Below are 20,253 nucleotides of genomic sequence, written 5' to 3' on the forward strand. Positions count from 1 at the left end.
GTCCAATTTTTTTTATTCAGCATAACTACTAAAATGCACAGTTGTATTGTACTGTATTTTGAGTTCCCCATGTCTTGAAATAATTGTTAATTGAAGGGTTACACATTGTGTATAGTTATCAGAGTAAACTTTGTCTTTATAGTATATGTAAAATTGTGTCAAATAACACTGTGCTTCATGAGCATTGGTTCACGGAGGGTTATTCAATAAGCGCATAATTCAATAATAAAGCAGTAAAAATAATAGTTTTGCTGCAGGCTAAATAAACAGTTTTTCAAACCAGCATGTATATTTTTACATCTCAGCTTTTGTAAATGTATAGTCATTTGGAGAGTTTCAAAACTATTAAGACTACTATGAGTCAGAGAAGAAAAATCTTAAAATATCCATATGTTTACAAGGCAGGAAACCTACTTTAGTCTATTTTAATTTAATGAATATCCATCAGAATGTTAGTTTACTTTGGGGGTGATTTGTCATGGGGAAATGTGTGCTATTTTTGGTACAAAGTGCTAAATGTGAAGAAACATTCTATTGGTTTCCATGGTGATTGTTTCTTATTGAGAAATTTTCCCCGGAATAGCACCTGTTTTTGCCTTGATAAATCTCCCTCTTTGAACAGGGAAAAAAACATGATGAATTCTGAACGCATGTCTCACTAATATTTTTTTCTTTCAATATAGGGCCTGGTGTTGCTCCCGTGAAGAAAATAGGTTAGTCTAATTTACAATATTCAGATTTTGCAATATTTTGTTAATGTAATTTCATATCATGTAGATATAATTATTTTATCTGTAAGAAATATATCTAACTGGTGACAACTTTCTTCTAGTTTCTTGACTAGTAGGGATCCATAATGCTAGTACTTAGCAGATTTAAGAACGTAAAAAAATTTGTTGGAAAATGTTCTGGTTTGATGAAAAAAACTTACATTCCAATTCGAGCACCCGTCTTTTACTCATGTGGATACATGGACAAATTTATTTTTAATAATATACTTTTTTCCAGTTTTGAAATGCATAGTTATTAAATACATATATTATTAAATACATTAAATACATATATAATTGTATATAAAAATATAATGAATTTGTATGAACACTCCGAGCTAGCAATGTGTGCCACTCAATATTATAAGTAAAAGATAGATTTATACATACAGACATTAAGAAATTCCATTGTGTTCATGTATGTTAAAATATATTGTAGCAATATGACAAACTAATGTCACTTGCATGTCCTTCTCCCCACAATGAGTCACAGTCAGAAACCTATGCAATTGTATATAAAGACACTAAATCCCATCTTATATCTTATCTGAAAGCAAAGTTACCATTCAAAACCAATTTTCATCAAATTTATCAATGTCCATGGTATATTAAGACCTTCCTGAATGAATATTTTATAAAAACTGATACAAAGCTAGAAAATGTCTTTCTACTTTTTTTTATATCTACTGGTAATCTGTTTTAGTTTTGGAAAACTATGATACATTTAAACACAACCAAGGGCAAGAAGCTATACATATATTATATAGCTTTCTAATATTAACTAGGCACTTAGAAACAGGTTTTTGTTTTTTTGCTTAGAGGGACACTATAGTCACCGGAACAACTACAGCTTATTGTCTCTACAGAGAGAGTAAACACTGCTTTTTCAGAGAAAGGCAATGTTTACATTGTTACCTAGGGATACCCCCAGTGGCCACTTCTCAGAAGGCCACTAGAGGTGCTTCTTGGGGCAGTGTTGCACAGTGTTCAGTGTTTACACACTCTGCGTGGAGACACTGGACTTTTCTCATGCTGATTTGCCAAGGCACCATTTAGCTCCACCCCCAGAACGCCTCTTTGGCTGAAAACAACATAACTGACGTTCTCAGCCAATCCAATGCTTTCCCATAGGAAAATGAGGTGAGATTTTACTATATTTCAGGGGTCAACAGGGGGAGGGGGGAGGGTCAGGGAGGCTAGATAGTGATTTTAACACTATAGGGTCGGGAATACACATTTGTGTTCCTTCTCTGTGGAAGCTGTTTGTCACAAAGAATGTGAAGATTTTAATTCCACTATGCCAAAATCCAAATGTATACTCTAAAATTACTAATATCACTGGCCTCCTCCCATTTCTTGTATGATATAGCTATCCCTCTTCCAATGATTGTTGTCTTATAATGCACTCAGCATCCTCCTCCTACCTTGCACATTTTCCAATGTACTTAATTGTAAACTATGGCTCCAATCCCGCTACTGTTCTTGTACTGTTTCAAAACTATATGTATTTGCTGTACCCACTGAATGTGGAATATTTAATTCAGTGGCAGGCACTATGTAGTTCTTTTATTATTAAAAAATACAATATAAATAATATTTTTAGCAATATTTTTCCCATTCAAAGATATAGTTACATCAAAACCTACAGTACATGAAATATTAATTGCAAATTAGTTAGATTTTCATTGAGCTAAATAGAGAAAAAAATAAAGAAAGAGTGAAAAGAAAACAAACAAATAAAAATCAAAGTGATACAGGGATTTAGGTGCAAACAAAGTTTACAGTGTGTAAATGCTCACATGACCCACTCTGGAGTCTACCCACAAGGCCACCCCATGAGTCCACCTACAGGGCCCACCCATGAGTTTGCTCACAGGGTGTTCTGTATTATTGTAGAGGATGTAATGTATTTATGCTTATGGAACGTGGAGTATAGGGATTCCAGTATGTGTAGAGGATGTTGGGTAGTGTGTGTCTTTGTAAGGGAGTGTGTGTGCATTTCCTAGATGTAGTGTGTGTGTGTGTGTAGTGGATGCAGTGTATTTGTGTGTAAAGGATAGAAAGTAGTATGTGTTTGTGTGTAAGGGAAGCGCTGTGTGTTTCTCGGTGTCTGTAAGGGATGCATTGTGTGATTCTGTATTTATATGTGTAAAGGATGCATTATGTGTTTCTGTGTGTGAGTCATGCAGTATGTGTATGTAAGGGATGCACAGTGTGTGTAAGGGATGCAGGATGTGTAAGTGATGCATTGTATGTGTAAGCGTGTAAGAGGGGAATTGTATTTCTGCGTGTGTGTAAGTGAAGCAGTGTGTGTTTGTGTGTACGAGATGCATTGTGTTTCTATGTGTGTGTAATAGATGCAGTGTGTGTGTAATGAATGCAGTGTGTGTAAGTAATGCATTGAGTGTTTCTGTGGATGCATTGTGTTTCTGTGTGTCTTTGTCTGTGTTTGAGGGAAGCAATGTGTGTGTGTGTTTGGGATGCGTTTTGTTTCTGTGTGTGTGTAAAGGATGCATTGTGTGTTTCTGTTATAAGGGATGCAGTGTGTGTGAAAGGGATGCATTGTGTGTTTCTGTGTATGTTTGTAGGGGATGCATTGTGCGTGTGTATCTGAGTGTTTAGGGAATGCATTGTGAGTGTAGGATAGGGGCTGAGTGTGTGGAGGGCTGAAAGGGGAACAGCTTTTCCCAGTTTGGGAATGTACACCCCCAATCTCAACATACAGCGATGTATTTGGCTTAAAATATTAAGTCTTATGCTACAAGCCATGCCTTAAAAAATACTCTCCACTGCAAGCTGAAAGCTCCATGCCACATTCACTAGAGGTGAGTTTTTATTCACCAGGGTTAAATTTGCACTCACCAGTGAGGTGGAATTTTAAAATATATGATTATTTTATTGACGTCTTGTTCGACAGTAAGTGCAGTACCAGAGATTGCTTGTTCAGTGCCTTTCCAGCTGCTATGGAATGTAACATACATATACATACATGGAAACAGATACAAACAAGTGTTTGGATTCACAGATGGCAGTCAAAGTGTGTCTATTTTCTGCCATTTCAGTTGCTTTAAAATAAATCACACTCTTGTTTGGTTTTCCCTCATGGCAGCATATATCACTCCTTCCTGGTCACCACTTATACCACAATTTCTGTCCCTTTCATACTACTTTTGTGCTAAATTTAGTTGCCCAGCCTTTCCTGGCTTTTGCATAAAGGGGAGAGGAACAGATTTAAACATGGCAGCTGCAAAGCCCTCACATCATCATCATTTCCTGTATGTCCAACTTGTTTTGTTCTAACTATTTGTTTGTCAAGTTATTGTACGGTGTTGTTGTACATGTGTGTGGTGTGTGTGTGTGTGTGTATATATATATATATATATATGTGTGTGTGTATATATATATATATATATATATATAGAGAGAGAGAGAGAGAGAGAGAGAGAGAGAGAAAGTTAATACAATGTTAAACAAAAAATTGCACACCAGTCATGCCATAAGACTTGCTTTTCCCACAAAAATCACAAATCTGCAGTTATGTTACTACCACAAAGGATTCTGGGCAGGCATGTGCAAATTAGCTTAACAAAGAATCACATTTTTGCCTCATTCCATTTTAACTCCTTAACGCCGTTACAGCGTTCTATGCCGTCCCCATTAAAATGGGCTTTAAACCCGTTGCGGCGGCATAGAAAGTACTTACCTCTGCCGCGATCCTCTTCGGGAGAACTGCCTGACAGCCCAGGCAGCCCTCCCACGGCAAATCAGGCCCCGGAATGAGGCAAATGTGATTCTTTGTTAAACTAATTTGTATATGCCCACCCAAAATCCTTTGTGATTTCTGTGGAAAAAGCAAGTCTTATGGCTTGACTGGTGTGCAGTTTTTTGTTTAACATTGTATTAACTATCCACAGACTTTAGGTGGAAGGGTGTTTCAATCACAATTTCTCCCCACCATAACCTATTTGGATTTTGATATCTATCTATCTATCTATCTATCTATCTATCTATATACATTTTTTACTCTACAAATTATTATTTTTTGTTTAAAACAAATAAAAGCAAAGGGCATGATGACATTGGTGACTACTGCATTCATACTGCAGTATTGTTACAACATAAATCAAACAGAATAATTAATATTAATAGTGATGTGTGCCAAACGATCTGTTATCTTGAGAGTTATTTGTTACTTAAAAGAGATTATAGAGGATAGCAGCTGAGTGATAAATGATGGCTAATGAAGATGATATGTTAAGCATGCAGGATGCTGACAATACATTAATAAGATAATTTGTTCCTCTGGCACAGTGAAGGCAATGAGTCGGTTCCAGGCAAAGGTTTCACCAGTGATTTCCAGTCGGTCATAGTGAATGTGAAAAAGTGATTTAAGTCATTTAACGTCACACTCAAAATTTAACCCTAAAGCTCTCTAAAAATATGTGATTTAAACAGGCATATGTGAAGCTGCATGTCAATAAAATAAAGTATAAATAACTCTAGAGATAAATGCAATTACAATTTGTAATTGCTATCTACAACTTATCATTATTTATCAAATCAAGCCAAGGTGATGTTTTAGGGTAATCAGTCTGTAACATTTTCTTTTTAAAGGGACACTAGATTCACCCAGACCCACATCATTTCAATGAAGTGTTTAGGGTACAATGGCCATTACATTTTAACCCTACCCAGTTTTTTTTTAGAAATGGCAATGTTTACACTGCAGGGTTAAGTCCAACTCTAGTGGCTGTCAGTATGTCCTCTGAGGAACATTTGATTGAACCATCAAGGAGTTAGAGGAGGCATTGGTGCTAGTAAAAGTGAAACCCTTTTGTTTGTACATTCTTGTTAGAATGGGGGAGACCTGTGTAGAGCTATTGACAGGGACAATTACCACTATACATATTTTTATTTGGATTTTAAGGGAAGATAAAATGCACTTCAGGTCACAAGATTTACAAGATGGGGCCTGGCTTTAAAGTTTCCAGCCGTGTGTATTCTCAAAAATGCATGTCAAATTCTTTACAATACATAAGAAATTATTAACAACGCTAAGTCTATATGTAAAGCTAAGTGGCACATTAAGCAAAGGTAACAATGGTTGTCAGTAAATTGTTTTAAAACTGAAGCATATTATTATTTGTTCATTCTATTTTATGACATTTTACTGCCAGAGTTATTCAAAGCAGTAGGAATTGCCACGGATACAAAGTGATTTGAAAATTTCAAACTTTAAGCAAAAAGAGCCCAAGTGAAATTTTTTTTATTTGAGTCAGATATGTTTGTTTTAGCTAGAAGAGGGCCTAAAATGTGAGCTTCACTTTGAATTCACAGTGAATTCCTTACAATGTCCACTTTAGTAAATAACCTTCTATAGTATATGTTTTGTATATGTACATTTTGATCATGAAATTGTATTTCGGAAATTTGGGAAAAGTAGACTTGTTCCCTAAAATCAAAATATACTTTAATGTGCATGTCTTTCTTACAGTCCCAACCATTCAGGTCTAGGTCAGAATGAGGTTTTCATTCTGACCTCTGTCAACCTGTGACATTTTAGCCTGTAGAACATTTGATACTGGATCCTTTTGCTAGTACTTCCACAAGTCTATTTGAATGTATTACTCATTATGCTTAAATAGAAATCTGTTGAGGGAACTAATCCCTCCAAAATATAATAGACCTATGTATTGTTATTGACACTGTTTATTGCGTAGTTTAATTCACAATTTGTTTCCAAAAAGAAACTTAGGCATGTTAGGGTTGTGATGGGATCCAGGACCAAGCAAATATTCAATCTTAACATTATAATCTCTGACTCCTCCTCAATACCCCCACTTAGCAAGCTTCTTTGCACACTTACAGTTACTTACAGACACAAATGCAGATACACATACACACACATAGACATACACATACTGACTCAACACAGATATGTGTAGACAGGCATACACAGAACCGACTGGCACACACAGACAGGTACACAGGCATAGACAATGGCAAAGATAGACAGTTCAAGGGATGTAGTGTGTGTGTATAGTGAATGAGTTGTGTGCGTGTGTGTGTGTGTGTGTGCTTAGGGGATCTTGTGTGTGTTTTCTAGGAATGCAGTATGTGCTGGGGATGTTTGCATGTGTTGGGAACTCAGTATGCATGAGTAGGGGATTTATTATGGGATAAGGGCTGTAGTGTGTATGGAAAATGGGTCTTAAAATTATATATTTTTATCTTTTTTTTTTTAATTAAAGTTATCTTGAGGCAGGGAGGGGGACATCATGCATATCTCTAGTGGTCCAGAGTGCATAGCATCTGCCAGTTGCCGACTTCGTGCTCTGAACTGCCCAGAGCTCATGGTTACCATTACACGATGTCTGCAACCAGCAGAGAGTAAGAGCTGTGCAAAGCCTTGATTTCTAGGCCAGCCTTGGGACTCAGGAGTAATTATTATTACACGAGGTCTGCAACCAGCAGAGAGTAAGAGCTGTGCAAAGCCTCGATTTCTAGGCCAGCCTTGGGACTCAGGAGTAATTATTATAAAGGTCATTTTCTAAAAATGGGGCATTTCTGTAGCCCAGTTGGAACCCAGGCCAACCTGACGTCCCTGTCTGAAAAGTTACCTTAATTTATCCAATAAAGCAACTTCTAAACCATCTGTGTGTGTCTAGTCCTTTTCTTTGCAAAAATAAACTTAGGCACTTTGTATATATGATGGGATCCAGGACCAAGAAAATGTTAACTCTTAACATCATTAATTAATGTCCTTATTCTCATGCCCATGACACTTATTCTGCACAGTTTAACACACACCATTAACAGATTGCAGTGAATTGAGCATATCCATCTCAGAAGGCTTAGGAATTGCACTTAGACTACCAAACCATGTCATAAACATAGCTGGCATTTTGAAAGTACAAGCATTTATGTAAACTAAAGTAATATGAAAGAGGAGTACTTACACATATTTATAGAAAGCAGATGTGTTTTACGTGAACTAGACTTGTGCATTTGAATTTGGCCAAATTTGGGCTGAATGACTATTTGTCCAAATTCTGTATCTCCGATGTGCCATACACACATGTAACTGACCAAATGACATGAGCTGGACATGTTTGCGTGATTCAGTATTATGTTTGTATGATTCAGTGTATTCAGAGTTCTGCTTGTGGTGCCAAAAAATAAAAATAATTGATGGGAAAAAAGTTGATTGATTGCTAAGTGACAGTCACTAAATGTTGAATGTATTCACAGATCAAGTGATAAGTGACCAACAGATTGAAAAAAGGAGGAGCAGAAAGAATACCTATGCATATTTATATTTTTATAATATATTCTATATATATTTATTATATATCAAATAAATGAATATGGTGTAAATAAAGATTTTGTTTATTTATATTGCTCCTCCTCTTTTTTCTTCCATTGGTTACTTATCCTCACTTGATCTGTCAACCAAATGTCAGGAAAATACTTATATGTTAAGATATATTATATATAGTTTTTAGTGCACTGGCCCATTTTCACAACCTTTGGTTTGTTTCCCTAAATATTTTTCCATGGGAGATATTTAGCCGAACAGTCACATGAAGAAGTGTGACATCCCAAGGAAAATTTTAGTTTCAGGAAAAATGATTTGGCTAAAACCAAACTTTCCTGCCATGCACACGTCTAATGTGAAGTACTGAAAATAAATGTCACACATTTCAATATAACAGTGTAATAAAATAATAGTTTTGGACATGTTGGTGAGACACATCTCCCATGATGCCAGAAAGCTTTACTAGATGATTATCATCTGTAAAATCAATTCCAAGGATCATAACAACCCAAATGTTGTAGAACTACACTTCCATGATGCTTAGTGCTGTTCGCATTTATGGGGGTGCCACAGTTACTCACCACTACCAACGTTTATAAGAGTCTCACATAATACAGTTTGCAGATTAGCATGTTCTCACAAAACTGTTTTTCTTTGGACTGTAGATGTAGAGAGAGACGTGATCTGAAAACATACAGGAAAATGAGTAATAGTGAATGTGACTTTAATCCAATTATTGCCAGAGGAACCTGATTCTTAGTACATTGTGGCCCCTGGAGCAGGGAATGGAATGAAGCTAATTTTATTGCAGTTCTGAGATGTGCTCCGTTGCAAAGGAGTGTTTAAGGATGAGCTAAAAGATCAATCATTTGAAGGCAGTGGACACTCTGGGCCATTTCTGTTTTTTCACTTTCATCAGAAGCTGCAGGTTTAAGTAATTTGTTTGTAGTCTAGAAACCTTGGTAAGAAGGATTTGATCAGCTCAGCATGTGTGTCTGAGGTCCCCAAATCTCATAAAAGATCAAACATACACTATTTTATCCCTTTAATAAATTACATTAAAGTATGCCTCTGCTTCTATGAATACAATCTTTTTAAATCAAATGCTGAATGTGATATTTATCAAGATGCAAGAAAACCCATTGCAGAGAAGTAAACACAGATAGTGTTTCAATAGAGAAGAGTAAGCCTCTTATTGTTAAGCTGTGTTAACTGTCTAAGTGACAGCTAGAGCAAAAATGTATTCAAAATATATTCATATCAGGTAAGGCATTATGACAGTGTTTACAATGCCTCCTTAACTCATCAGGTGACACATTATGAGACAATACATCTTTGGGGTCCATCTATAAACAGTGAGTTATGTTTATTTAAGACTGTAAAATGTCGCTTAACATGGTCCAGTGAAATAAAACTTTCCTTTCAGCTTCAATTGATATTTTTTTTCCAAGCACCAACTCCGTGATACTGAATATACCTTAATAATTCAGTGGCCAGAAATGTATCACATATGGGGTTAAGCAAGCATCACAATCATGTGTATCATGTGTAAGAGTAAATGTCATAAAGACAAATTCCTATCTATTGTTCTTGTTCATTTACATGAGACTAAGATTTAATGCTAACTCCTGGTTTAGAGGTTAAGTGATGGGGCATTAGAACATTAGGTGTTGATTGGTGGTGATATTAGAAATCTAATAGTAAAATATATGTCGTATAAAATACTTCTTTATCATAATAAAATAAACTTTACTGCCGTGATGCACTGTTTCCATGGCAACAGAGATGATCCCTGCATCTACATATTGTAATTTTTTTCTGAATACGAGTTGGTAATATTAGGATTTATTAACAATGTGTCACATTGATAAGGATAAATTGCATGTTTTACTTTGGGCATGTAAGTCTTCTTTAAAATGAGATCATCTTTATCAACTTAGCATTATAATATGATGTGATTACCAGAAAATTAAAGACATTTGTCATAAAGGATTTGACATCTCAAAACACTCAACAGGGAAAAATTGACTCTAGACCATATTTATACTAAGCCAATTGTGCATACATACTAGTATTCATGTAGGGAACCTTTAGAATGAGAAATATTAGTCTTAGGTTAAGAAAACAGAAAGTTATTAATATTGTGTTATGAGTAATCTATATTAAAATTATGCTATCTATCATTAAACAAGGTAGGTCATAGAAATGACGAGAGAGATGCCATTCTGTAGAGATAGCTGGGACTGTGTTTTGTTTTGTATATCCCTATTTAAAATATATGTTTGGAAGACCATGCTGAACATTCCCATCAAAATGCTTGCCACAGAATTAATATACCCTAATCCAATTTGACTCTGTCCTTTTTGATATTAAGATATGACCTAATACTTTTAAGAATGGGGTTTGATGAAAATGGGATAGGCAGTATCAAGTCACTTTTGTTTTAAATTTCAGTGTAGCAATCAAAAAAAAAACCCACACATTTGTTCTCGAAAAAAATATATATTTTTTTTTACAATGCTGTTAAGTGGAATAAGGCTATCTCTACTGAACAGTGATATCTACTAAACACCATATGATGGGGATTTTGCAAATACAGACTACAAAGCTATTGTGCATTTTGGTCGTCAAACGTTAAAGGAATTTGTAAAGATAAATATTGATTTCAAGGAATTTTCATTGCCTACCAAGGTACAACATATACGTGGAAGAAGTGTAATTTTTTAGTAAAAGGGACACCCCATTGCCCCCCATCAAAAAAAATATATCACTGGCTAGTAGATATACCCCCAATGAACTAATGCATGCATTTAATTATGCTGTTTTTTTTCTTTTTAATTGGGAGTATGTCTAAAACCAGCTTGAAAACGTTGCAGATATTTTGTCTTCAACCTTCCACGCCCGCTCCTTTAAACTTTGCCGTGACTTTCTGTGGCTTTCAATTACATAGTTACAAATGCTGCTAAATGAGAAGACATGGCAAGACAGGTGTTCTGAGCAATTACCTGTGTCTTGAGTTTAGCTCCACTGAGCTAAGCAAACAGGAAGTAACAAGACCATATTAAAGAGAGGAGGATGACTGTAGAGCTAGAAAAATCCAGTTCTGGAGCCAAAGCAAGGACTAAGTGGGCAACATATGAAGGGCCTAACCCAGTGCAGTACACAATAGAAAATAGAGAAAATCCCCAAACTCAAGGTGTTTGGAGAGGAAAACAAAAATCCATCTACCAGAACACACTTGACTGAGGGTGTGCCCACATATAGGGTATTTGCTCCCTTGGTGTACAGAGTAAGGAAAATAATAAATCTTTATTGAAAAAACGTAGAGAGACTAGTAAAATACATGGGGTACAGGAGTGGGAATTGGTCCAACAGGCTGTGCTGACAATCAATACGGGGGGCAGCAGAGTAGATGTAGGGAAGGTTACTGTGGAAAATACTGCACCTCGACACCTAAAAGCTAGTTGTACAAACTAGCATATGGTAATAGAGTGTCTACTTAGATGTATATGTAACCTGACCACAGATAAACTCTATAGTGCCAGAGTGTCTCTATAGGAGCCAAACTGTGTAGCCAAACTCCACCTAGACACATAAAAGCTAGTAATTCAAACTAGCATGTGGTAATAGAGTGTCTACCTGGATGTGTGTAGCACCTTAACCACAGATGAACTCTATAGTGCCAGAGTGTCTGCATAGGATATAGCCAAACTGCTATTCTGGGAGGGATACCCCTAATATCAGGGTCTCCTTCCCTAAAGTGTATGGTAAACCGTATGTAACAGATCCTTACAACCTAGTCCTTTGTTCGTTTCATTCCTCTGTTCGCATGATTTCGTGCGAAGTCCGTATGTGAAATATAGGTGGCCGCCATTTCGGGACTTTACACGTGTTCGCGGCCATCTTGTGTACGAACAGCGGTGTTTGCCTGTAACCGCATGGAACTAAAAACGGATACGCAAACAGGCGAACACCGCTGAGTCCTCCAGACCTCCATAAGTTCGCACAGAAACTACCGAACACTCCACCATTCGGTAGTTACAATCAATCATCTATGGGGATTTCAGCGAACCCCGCGATTCGGATGGATGGCAAGATTTTCATACCTTTTTACCGTGCGAACAGAGACCGACCGCAAGGCCAAAACTCATGGAACTATTTTCGGCTAGTTGGTCTGTGCGGTCGGTCAAAACTTTGAAACTCTGTAACTCCCGAACCATTCATCCAATCGGGCTGATTTTTGGACAGAGTGTTCCCCTAACCAAGATCTCTCAAGCGGTGCCGGATTTAAAGGTGTACCCCCTGTTTTTGGGGTACATCCAGAACTGGGGTAAAATATTGTATGTTATAATTGTGTTATGTGGTTATCTGAGGGGAGGAGACGTGGGGGTGTTACCCTGTGCATAATTGGTTGTTTTTATCCTCCCCCTGGGAGTGTCCTGTGTGTACCCTTTTCTAATAAAAAGCAGGCTGGGTGTTCCAGTCCTCAGTTCATCTTGACCCTTCATAACGTAGCCTCGTCTCGTTCTTGGAAGGGGATTATTTGGGGATGTTATTCTGTTCCTGTTACAGCTGAACCTGATTTTCGCTCTGGATATCGTGGATGGGATTACATCAGCCTACTTCTCCACAGCAGCTTGCAGGGAAAAAGGACGTCTTCAACGGCAGAAACCCTCTCTCTATCTGGGTAGCCGTTACATTGGTGGCAGCGGTGGGATGGTCCTTTTATCCAAGGAGCAAGTGCTGAATGGAGTCTCAGTATGCCAAGCTGAAAAGACCCACACTAAAGGATTTATTGGAGAATCGTGGTAGGAGTGCCAGCAACAGACCACGGAGGGAGCTGATAGCTGACCTGCTGGAGCTGGACGAGATGGATAGGTCCATGGAGGTAACGGAACCCATGGCACCCATCAGTGAGGACGATGTGATTACGGCAATTGTACAGCGGAGATTAGCGTTGTATCCAGTCACGTCTACAGAGCTAATAACCCAACTGTTCCGGGAAGCGAGGGAAGAGATCCAAACCAAGAGGGATCAAGAAATGGAACTGGTAAGAGCCAGACAGCTCACTACACAGACAGTTCCTAACCCGCTACCCACTACTACAGTAAAGAAAATTCCCTTCACTGCATTTAAAACCTTTGTGGAAAATGAAGAGGAAATTGATGGGTATTTGGCGGACTTTGAAAGACAGTGCTCGCTACATCAAATACCGCCAGAGCAATCGGTCACTATCCTGGCGGGAAAACTATCAGGAAAAGCTAGTGAGGCTTTTCGAGCGCTCACTACAGAGGAGATCACGCAGTACCAAACAGTAAAAGAGGCACTGCTCACCAGGTATGCGGTAACCCCAGAAGCATACCGTCGCCGCTTCCGGGAGTCCAAAAAGAAAGCTGTGGACTCCCACATGGAATGGGCCAACCGACTACAAAGAGTGGCATCACATTGGGTCCAAGGGTGTAAGGCCAACACCGGAGAGGAGGTATTGCAATTGTTCTTAATGGAACATTTCTTCCAAAATTTGGCTGCGGACATACAAGACTGGGTACGAGACCTGCGCCCCGCTAATTTAAATGAGGCGGCTCGGCTGGCCGATGAATATGCCGAGACAAGGAGAGTAAGCCAGGGTACTCCACGACCAGCTCATAAGATAGAGCCACGAACCCCAGCCGCTGTCTCACGCCCAGAGTTTCGAGCTCCAGTCCCACCAGGACCACCCCGTCCTCAGGGACCTACCAACTACCCCCGAGATTTGTCGAAAGTGACGTGCCATCACTGCGGCAACCTCGGACATATTGCTCGATATTGTCCCCTAAGATCCAATAACAACAATTGGAGACGCACAACTCCCAACACAGAGGCCCCTGCATCACGACCCTCTGCGGCTCACTGTGTGGAAGCTGAAATGGGCCCTGAGGAATGCCTGGGGATTTTGTATGAAGCAGATCCCATACAAGCTGCTTCTCCAGATAACCGACAACATCATCGGCAGGAAGTTCGGGTGAATGGACAAATAGCACAAGGCCTAAGAGACACCGGGGCTACCATCACGTTGATCCAAAAACACCTAGTAAAGCCAGAGAATGTGTCTACCCGCACTGTTGCTGTTCGGGTCGCAGGGGGCGCTGTTTTTCGCTTGCCCACTGCCCGAGTACACTTAGACTGGGGAGTCGGATCGGGAAAAACCACAGTTGGCATTATGGACAACTTGCCTGCCGAGGTCGTCTTGGGAAATGACATTGGCCCCTTGACTTCAGCATATTTGCCCACACCTGCTGCCGCTTGTCCCGTAACCACCCGCTCACAGGCCCGTGTCACAGATGACCCTAATACAGGCCGGGAGACCCAGGTAAGCCAAGCACCCACATGTAACCCCACTACGACAAGCAGGCCCATAGCTTGGGATACCCCAGAGGAGTTTGGGAGGGAAACTAGAGAGGACCCCACCCTCCAAAAGTATCGAGAATTAGCAGACAGTAGGGAGGGCAAACAGGAACGTTTTCTATGGGATGGGGACAGGTTGTACAGACTGACGGAAGGCAAAAAGAGAGGCTGTCCCCCTTCGCAGAAGCGCCAACTAGTGGTACCCAGAAAGTACCGGTTGGAACTTCTTCGAATCGGCCACGACATTCCGTTGGCAGGGCATCTAGGGGGTAACCGTACCACCTTCAGGATCACCCAGACCTTCTTTTGGCCGGGGATCTCAAAGGATGTACGACGTTACTGCAGCACTTGTGACGTATGCCAACGGGTAGGGAAGAGAGGAGATCACCCTAAAGCTCGACTGTTACCTATGCCTGTGATCGAGGAACCATTTAGCAGGGTGGCAGTCGACCTAGTGGGACCCCTACCTAACCCCAGTCCCTCTGGTAAGAAATACATCCTTACCGTAGTGGACTATGCTACTCGCTACCCGGAAGCTGTCGCTCTGACGAATATCCAGGCTGACACTGTCGCCAGTGCTCTAGTCGGGATATTCACCCGAGTGGGATTTCCTCAGGAAATCTTGTCCGATAGAGGGACCCAGTTTACCGCAGACCTAACCCAGCAGCTATGGAAGGTTTGTGGTATTAAGCCCCTACTTAGTTCCCCGTACCACCCTCAGACTAACGGTCTCTGTGAACGTTTTAACGGTACCCTAAAGCAATTGCTACGGACCTTTACAGCGGAATACAAAGACTGGGAACGATTCTTGCCGCACCTCCTGTTCGCTTATCGGGAGGTGCCACAGGAATCCACAGGGTTCTCTCCCTTTGAACTGCTCTATGGCCGGAGAGTACGAGGCCCTCTCGACCTCATCCGAGAGCACTGGGAGGGAGAGACAGAACATGAGGGTGTCCCCATCGTACCATATGTGCTAGAAATGCGGGACCGTATGGAACAGTTAGCCCGGATGGCACGGGACCATCTCCATGCGGCCCAGGGACGGCAGAAACGTTGGTACGATCAGGGCGCCCGCCAGCGAACGTTTCAAGTAGGCCAGAAGGTGCTGGTGCTTAGACCTGTCAAAGGGAATAAGCTCCAGACCTCCTGGCAGGGCCCTTACAAAGTGGTAGCACAGGTATGTGACACCACCTATGTAATTGCCAGCAGCAAAGATGAAAGGATTCAGAAGTCCTTTCACGTAAACTTATTAAAAGAATATCAAGAAAGGCCCGAGGATATAGCAGCCATATGTATACCAGCCACTGAAGACCCTGACAGCTTACCCATACCCGACCTATTAGCTAACTCGGAACCTAAGACCCTGCTCAATACCATACAGCTAGGGGAGCGGTTAACCCCCGCTGAAAAGGGACAGATCCGACAACTGCTGACTGAAAAGAGGTTGACGTTTTCCCAAGAGCCCGGATACACCCCCTTAGCAACTCACTATGTAGAGACCCCAGGACAAACTCCTCTCCGACAAACCCCCTATAGGATCCCTGAGGCAGTAAAAGATGAGATGAGGAAGGAAATCCAGGAGATGCTAAGACTAGGAGTGATAGAGCCATCTGACAGCCCGTGGGCCTCACCGGTGGTCCTAGTCCCCAAAAAGGATGGGACTACCCGGTTCTGTGTCGATTATCGACGTCTCAATGACAAAACCCTGACAGACGCATATCCCATGCCCCGAGTAGACGAGCTATTAGATCGTATTGCCAGGGGACGTTATCTGACCACCATCGATTTGTGTAAAGGGTATTGGCAGATTCCCCTGGCCAAGGAGGCTATCCCTAAGTCGGCCTTTGTCACCCCATTTGGTTTGTACCAATTTAAGGTCATGCCATTTGGGATGAAAAACGCCCCGGCTACATTTCAGCGCTTAGTGGACCGCCTCCTTGATGGCTTCCAGGATTTCGCTTGCGCGTACCTGGATGACATTGCGATTTATAGCGAAACCTGGGGAGAGCACTTAAGGCATGTAGAGGCCGTACTGGATCAGATTCGGGCCGCAGGCTTGACTCTGAAACCAGAAAAGTGTAACTTCGGCATGGCAGAAGTCCAGTACCTGGGACACCGAGTGGGATGTGGGAAGCAGCGCCCAGAACCCGCTAAGGTTGAAGCTGTAGCTAACTGGCCCACACCACACACCAAAACTCAAGTATTAGCATTTTTGGGGACCGCAGGATATTATAGGAGGTTTGTCCCTGACTATAGTACCATCGCAAAACCCTTAACAGACCTAACCAAAAAGAACTTGCCTAGGATAGTCCTGTGGTCTCCCGCCTGTGAAACAGCCTTTCAGGCCCTAAAGAATGCTCTAATTCATGCACCTGTCCTGTCTGCCCCCGTCCCTAACAAAAGATTTGTCGTTCATACAGATGCATCCATGTATGGACTGGGGGCAGTTCTAAGCCAGGTCGGAGAAGATGGAGGCGAGCACCCTGTCGCGTATCTCAGTAGAAAACTGTTACCTAGAGAAGTGAGCTACGCGGCAGTGGAAAAGGAATGCTTAGCCCTGGTCTGGGCATTAAAGAAACTCACCCCATATTTGTACGGACAGGAATTTACACTAATCACCGACCATAACCCCCTGGTGTGGTTAAACAGAGTAGCTGGAGATAATGGACGCTTGTTGAGATGGAGCCTAGCACTGCAACCCTACAACTTCTCCATTCAATACCGCCCTGGCAGGTTTAATGGGAATGCCGATGGTCTGTCCAGACAAACAGAACTATTGCCCTAACAAGGGACCGGACAGCCCCAAGTTGACCCGAAAAGGATCAATCCGGGTCTGCCGGAGTGTTCCACAAAAGGGGAGCAGTGTAACAGATCCTTACAACCTAGTCCTTTGTTCGTTTCATTCCTCTGTTCGCATGATTTCGTGCGAAGTCCGTATGTGAAATATAGGTGGCCGCCATTTCGGGACTTTACACGTGTTCGCGGCCATCTTGTGTACGAACAGCGGTGTTTGCCTGTAACCGCATGGAACTAAAAACGGATACGCAAACAGGCGAACACCGCTGAGTCCTCCAGACCTCCATAAGTTCGCACAGAAACTACCGAACACTCCACCATTCGGTAGTTACAATCAATCATCTATGGGGATTTCAGCGAACCCCGCGATTCGGATGGATGGCAAGATTTTCATACCTTTTTACCGTGCGAACAGAGACCGACCGCAAGGCCAAAACTCATGGAACTATTTTCGGCTAGTTGGTCTGTGCGGTCGGTCAAAACTTTGAAACTCTGTAACTCCCGAACCATTCATCCAATCGGGCTGATTTTTGGACAGAGTGTTCCCCTAACCAAGATCTCTCAAGCGGTGCCGGATTTAAAGGTGTACCCCCTGTTTTTGGGGTACATCCAGAACTGGGGTAAAATATTGTATGTTATAATTGTGTTATGTGGTTATCTGAGGGGAGGAGACGTGGGGGTGTTACCCTGTGCATAATTGGTTGTTTTTATCCTCCCCCTGGGAGTGTCCTGTGTGTACCCTTTTCTAATAAAAAGCAGGCTGGGTGTTCCAGTCCTCAGTTCATCTTGACCCTTCATAACGTAGCCTCGTCTCGTTCTTGGAAGGGGATTATTTGGGGATGTTATTCTGTTCCTGTTACAGCTGAACCTGATTTTCGCTCTGGATATCGTGGATGGGATTACATCAGCCTACTTCTCCACAGCAGCTTGCAGGGAAAAAGGACGTCTTCAACGGCAGAAACCCTCTCTCTATCTGGGTAGCCGTTACACCGTAGTCCTATTATATAGGTAGTAGTTTAAGTAAGGCAAAAAAGGCTGACTGCACTAGTGAGAAAAAGTGGGATCAGAGGCGTACCGTGCGGGGAAAAAACGGTAAAGTCATAATTGAATTGAAAAAATTCCCCCTTATACAGAGATACCCAGATAACTCAATTCATCTAGATAGTAGTCAGCCCCAAATGCCAGATTCCAAAAGTAGTGGATTGCTTGAAAAAAAAGGTAAATGCAGACCAAGTAGCAGAGAAACTCTGATAGTAATTGTTAATAGAGCGCTATTGTCCCAGAGTAGTAGTGTTAGGGAAGGATACAAAGTTGCAGTAATAAGAGGCTACTAGTTTAAGAGCTTTCCTTAGAAACAAAAAGCTACCCCTGTCACACAGATAAAGGGAATGTCTCCCATCCAGCCGGACCCAAGTGCCCACATATACCCAACCCCTTGTAGTATAAAATCAAAGAATCAAAATTCTAACTCAGCCTATGTCTAGCGTATGATTAGCAAAGTAGAGTATCTAGCTAGGCTAAGCGTCTTCTCGACGCGCGTTTCGGCGCTATGTGGCGCCTTTTTCAAGAGCAGTGAGGGGATCCCGTCACCGTCGGGTTTATGAAGGGCTAGTGCCTGCCCCTCCCGTGACGTCATGGCCAATCGCATGAGGCCGCGTCACGGGAGGGGGAGGAGTCAAGGGCTGCTCGAGCCGGCAACAGTGTCGGCTAGAGGGACGTAAATTTTGTTAGATAAGTGGGATTATAGTCCCTCAGTTTAAAGTATATATGTCCAAGTGGGAAGTAATCATAGGGGGCAGACCCTTGAGACAGTAAATAAAGTCTCAATGTAATAAGAGAGCAGAAACTGCTCTCATAGTGTCATTCTTGATGACACAGAAGTATATAGTAGTAAAAGGTACAAATTTGAAATAAATAAACCAAAAGGAGTTTAAACTGTAAAAACACTATACCAGATGTTGATGTGACTTAAAGGTAAAGCATACCAAATGTTGATGTAACATAGAGAAGTAACAAGACCAGTTGTCTGACTGACAGCTGGGAAAGTGTAACAATATTAATTTATAAAAGTGCCAATTTATAATAATATTCACTTCTTGTGTAATGAAAAACAGAAGACACGCATAATGCACTTCCGCAAGCTAGGGAGTGTCCCTTTAAGAAAACGTTTCTCATCACTGACTTCTAGGAAGTTCAGACACTTGTAAGTACAGCCTACCTGATGGCAATGTATATTATTATTAAAAAAAAAAAATTATTTTTCATAAGATGGGAATTTTATACATAATTTCAGAATGTTTACAGAATGCTACATGGCCCAGAGCATCACTTCTTCACTGTAGTGTAGTGGGAACTGATGAGAAGAACAGTGCTTACTGTACAGGAACAGTCATACAGAGCACTGGGCATTTAATATTCCAGAGAAGCAAATGAAGTGCTGTGCATCACTTTTTATTTGCTATACAATTTTGAAACCTTTAGTACACAGTATTATCCTGTGGTTCTCCTTACATATAAGGCAGACATCATGTGGACAGACTGACAGGTTCCCAGCAGTAGGCTGTCATGTTAGTAGCCAAACCCAGTCTCCAGTCAACTAGAAATGATTAAAATAAAATGTTTGCATATCTGTTAAATGCGTGCAACTCTGCATAAATGGATTTTAATAATTAGTATTTAATAATTAATATTATTACACCAACGTCATAATATTCTGCTTAATCGACCACGCAGTCACAGGGCATTGGTGGAATCTACCCTGTAGAACAGTATCAGTAATAAAGATTAACCCCTTAAGGACCAAACTTCTGGAATAAAAGGGAATCATGGCATGTCACACATGTAATGTGTCCTTAAGGGGTTAAATAGAAAAAAAATCATATTTTTCCTATTCCACATTAGTTCTATCTTTGTAGTATTGCACACATTCTCATTTACTCAAAGAGGTAGTTTTTTTTTGTGTGTGCTTTATGTTAGATACCATAT

At 40.9% G+C, this 20,253-nt stretch overlaps 1 protein-coding gene across 1 annotated transcript in view; it reads left to right on the forward strand.

The window, feature by feature from the left end:
• Positions 1–20,253, forward strand: part of TRDN (triadin) — a 781,460-nt gene that overhangs the window by 94,206 nt on the left and 667,001 nt on the right. The window contains exon 4 of the mRNA XM_063441781.1: positions 684–713. Coding sequence (XP_063297851.1) covers positions 684–713 — 30 coding nt within the window. The remainder of the gene's footprint in view (positions 1–683; positions 714–20,253) is intronic.

Source organism: Pelobates fuscus, chromosome 2, assembly GCF_036172605.1.
Source record: "Pelobates fuscus isolate aPelFus1 chromosome 2, aPelFus1.pri, whole genome shotgun sequence".
Taxonomy (NCBI): Eukaryota; Metazoa; Chordata; class Amphibia; order Anura; family Pelobatidae; genus Pelobates; species Pelobates fuscus.